The 4,471-nt window shown below is 36.8% G+C and overlaps 1 protein-coding gene across 1 annotated transcript; it reads right to left on the bottom strand.

The window, feature by feature from the left end:
* Positions 1–1,249: 1,249 nt before the first annotated feature.
* LOC128997376 (uncharacterized) lies at positions 1,250–3,076 on the bottom strand. The gene has a single exon (XM_054423013.1). It carries the CDS (start codon positions 3,074–3,076, stop codon positions 1,250–1,252), a length of 1,827 nt encoding a protein of 608 aa, XP_054278988.1.
* Positions 3,077–4,471: the final 1,395 nt, after the last annotated feature.

The following is a 4,471-nucleotide window of genomic DNA, read 5'->3' as shown; positions in this document are numbered from 1 at the left end:
TAACCACTAGACCAGCTCACTCCCACACCTCAAGCACTAGTGGATAAGATGCCTTACACCAGAAAAAGTAGAAATCAAAATTTCAATTCAGATAATCTTTGTCACTGACCACACTCAGTAACATAAATTTGATAATTTAAAAATAATTTTCAAGTTATCCTTAGGGCTCTTAAAAAAGTGTTTAATGCTAAAGATTCAACATTCTAAGCTTCTTTGCGTTATAAATCAGATGTTGTCAGCCTGTGTAGTGGTGATAAAAGCAATACCTCATAGATTTTAAACATCGGGTTTTGTTATTACTACTTCTAAAAAGCACTTGCTCTGTTGCTTACCAGCTTTATGTTGAATGCACTTTAAATGTTTAATTCTCTACAGCTAAGTTGGTAATTAGGTGATAATAAGGCGGAATATAGTTGTAACAGCTTCAAGTGATGTATTCTGTTTACGATTTAATCATCACGTTGGTATTCGCTTGATTTTTTTACAGTAGTTGTAAATATGTAACCTTTTGGAGGAAACATTGATAACTAAAATACCCTAACTTAGTAGATTTAGTAAATTTGTATCTGCTTTATGGAATTTATATTAAGAAATCCTACGATAAAAGGAAACATAAGTCATAACTTCGTTATAACCTATAAGCAATCATTTTGCAATAATATATTCGTACTTAAGTAATAACAGTAATAATTGCACATGGGCAGGTTGGGGATGCTCTTTAGACGGATTAGGAGCCATTAGTGCCAATCAATACCAAACCTATTAGCGCTGCTTAGTGCTTAGATCAGCTACTGAGTAAGCAACCAAATAATTGATGAGCAAGGATAATAATTGTGCTGTTGAATTATAGTTTGTAGAGTATCGGTTACTGAAGTAATATTCATAGTCAAAGGTTGTAGGTATAATAGTAAGTTTAAATGAGAGTTTTATGAAAACATTGAAAGCCATAATAAATTACCTTAAGATTTTAAACGGCAGTAAACCTTTGGTTTGTTATAAGCTTCTTTCTCTTAATTATAACAGATTATACTATATATACTGTACTCTAAGAAAAAAAAACTTTAACCACAGTCGAGTAATACTTCAGGAGGAATAATTAATATATATTTTTAGATTTTGTGATTTGAAAATGTGAAAGATATTTTAAAAAATCAAGTTTTTATCACAATATAGTAACGAATCGTCATAAACCAATATCAACGCTGAAATTCTTCAAACACACTATTCGTAGATGATACTCAAATATTAATTACCTGCGCAAAGCGTGCACAGTTTCCCAAAGTTTGAAGGTGAAAAAGTAAAACACCTCACAAAACATCATGACGCTAAACCCGTTGAACACGCCAACAATGCCGAAACAGTAAGCCATGAATTGTGCAAGGTTGGTAAAACTGACTCTCAGCGTGGAGTAGAAGCCGCTCTTCTTGAAGGATATGTACAAAATGCCCGTGTAGTCCTTGCCGTATACTTTGAGGCTCTCGAACTCGTAAGTCAAGGAGGTGCAGTCCGGTAGACATTGGCAGTCGCAGGATCTCGCTCTGGAGCACAAGGATAGGCAGACATTGACTGAAGAGTTATGACGGGGAAGAAAGTAGGGGACACAGCCACACATTTGTAGGGAACAGTTAGCAACACATTCAGCCTCGCAGTTGCGTTCGCTGTAGTACTTGAACATCGACAGCCCCCTCTCATGAGAGTAGTAACACCCCCTCGCTGTAGGCAGATGATTCTCTAGGTCAGCTTCTGTGGTGACCAACTCCGGGATAACTCTGATGTGTAGCCCTTCTCCCTCGGCTATCATCAGTTTGTTCTCAAATATGAAAGGAACGTCTACCGGGTTGTGGATGGCGAAACGACCAACATCCTGTTTATTCGGGTTGCAAAAGTATTTACCCTGTCTTCTCTCACTTATCCTGAAAGTGATGACGTGGTCGTCACTCATGTAGGCGGGGATCGTCTCGTTGTTTCCGTTGAAGTAGATCATGTTTTCCAAGGTAAAGTTTGCTCCCTTGTATCCATGGCCGGTGCACGAACCTCTCTTCAAGGGTAGAGAAAGCACAGTGGTTTCCTTATAAATGTCTTCATGCTTTAGGCCGTTGATCGTAAAGCACATGCCAGACCCTGATATGAAGTGTTGAAACACGTTTTCGTAACAGCTTAAATCGTAGTATTGCATTATCTTGTACGTACTATCGTGGGCCTTCCTCTCACGAGTGATCATGAATTCGCACATTGGAAAAACCTTCTTGGAAAACTTAGAGTACTCGTCGTTTTTCAGAAAACTTTGGATTTCCTCTTCAAAAACAAACCAAGGATTCCCGGAGAGCTGGCCGTTAGAGCTGTTCCTACAGATGCTGGAGGCAAAGGCCAACGTTGCTTTTTCGTCAAAGTCACAAACACTGTTAAAGTCACATTCACCTGTTTGACCGGTAGAGTTGCAGAAAAAGCACTTTTCCAAATTCCCATTGTAATCGTAACTGTTGTTAAGAGAAGGCGCCAAACATATTGAGATGGCAGGAAACGGTATCTCATTGACGTAGGTTAAGTTGTTCGAGATAGTTCTGACCACTGGTGATCTTTGCCAGTTGTGGTACTCTTCCTTGATGTAGATGGAACTGATAAGAAGAGCAATCGCGTGGAACAATATCCACATGTAAGCGTGAAACCAAGACTTGTGCCTTTCTCCGATGAACTTCAGCCCCGGCATGCTTATAGACATCATCATCTGCCTGAAATAAGACCTGGCAAAACTATCTTCCGTGGAAGACTGTTCATTGAAAGCCAACTTGTCGAAGATCATATCAACTTTTTTGGAAAGTTCAGCCAGTTGTGATCTATCGATGTCAATATCGCTGTACTCATTTCTTGTTGAGTATCCGTGAACATCTGTGAATTCCTCCAATCGTGCAACCCTTTGTGCAAGCTCATTCAGATCGCTTGGCTGCTGTTCTTGAGAAGGATTTAACAATGAGTACCCCGTTATATGTTCCTCGAGTTGAACAAATCTTGATTTTAGTTCATTCAGAGTTGTTCGAATCGACTCCTGTTTCTTCATTGACGGAATTACGTCATGCATGTTTAAACCCTTTCGCCAATATTTACTAATATTCTTTCTTACGATGTTGTTGAACTGCTTGGAACCAAACTTACTATATACAAACTAAGCATTAATAATACATATCCATCAAAACGTAAACTTTGAATCCGTAACAAAACCATATAGGTAGCTCACTGACAATGTTAATCCTTACACAGTGGTTCAGCACATACAAACTGCATGGTGGATAGCGTGATGAATATGTTTAACCTCTAAAGCTTGACAAGTTTATTGTTGTTTCCGTATTAACGGGAAACATGGTAGCCACGCCCACTCTAATTATATTTTCATTATCTAGTAGTGATACATGTAAAATTAATTCGTTTGTTGTTACAATTATTTGAGAGTACTACAGTACATGTTGGTATAATCAGCATGTCCATTATTCCTTTTCCTGAGGATGGTGGCAGGTCTAGATCAAAGTGTATTTGTAGTCGACACTTTTTACACACGTTTATGTCTGATGTTTTGAGTAGGACCTGTTCATGTGTATAGAACGGTTCTGTCCTGTATGACCAGGCTCAAATATCATCAACCAAAAATGGTTTTAACTTTGTGATTATCCCACAAATTGTTTAGGTTAATTTTAAATGCTAAGAATATCGTTGTAAAACAATGGATAGGTTCAAATACGATTTTTGATAGAATACTAAGAAAAGTAAGTCATTTTTTTCAGAACAGAATAATCTTTAACCATGATTAGAACAATTACATTTCACTTGTTACATACGTGTAAATATTTTAATAGATTGTTCAATTGAAAAAATACGATTTTACCGAAAATAAGATATCAACACAATCTTGCCACAAAAAAAAAACGTGATTCAGAAAAGACCGTAGTCAATAGCAGTGTCCTTACAACGTTGCAAATTGTAAACGATGTTTTATGGTTAATATTCTACCATGAGGCACAGTAAATGCACTTATTTGAAGCTCAAACTTAGCGTGGTAGAAGTACAGAGTTTTGCCAATAATTCTTTTCTTACTCTGTGGTGTGGTGAAGGATATAAAACACTCTGCACGTTGTTTACCCAACTCAGTCTTGAATACAAAGTGGCAATTGACTTTTATGACCTCCATGATTCGTTGGTTGCGAAGTAAAACTAACTCTGACGTTCTGCAATAAAATGCCAAGTGTGGCTCTTTATAGCTTTTATTCTGCTTTGTTTTCACAATAGATTTCAGATGAATATCTACAATAGAGTGATAAGTAAAATAGTGTATAGGTGAAAACTAAACTATTTGTAAATACCCACCATATTAAAACATATATACAAGTAAAAAATAATAAACTCTTCATAAAAAAGGTGTTGATTTGGATTTTCTGTATTAAATTTAATTCTAATAGTCTTTGTTTAAGTTTATGATTAATTC

This window comes from Macrosteles quadrilineatus, unplaced genomic scaffold (assembly GCF_028750875.1).
Source record: "Macrosteles quadrilineatus isolate MER2022 unplaced genomic scaffold, UCM_ALF_1.0 Scaffold_6__1_contigs__length_79288215, whole genome shotgun sequence".
NCBI lineage: Eukaryota > Metazoa > Arthropoda > Insecta > Hemiptera > Cicadellidae > Macrosteles > Macrosteles quadrilineatus.
This window is presented reverse-complemented; position numbering and strand designations above follow the sequence as displayed.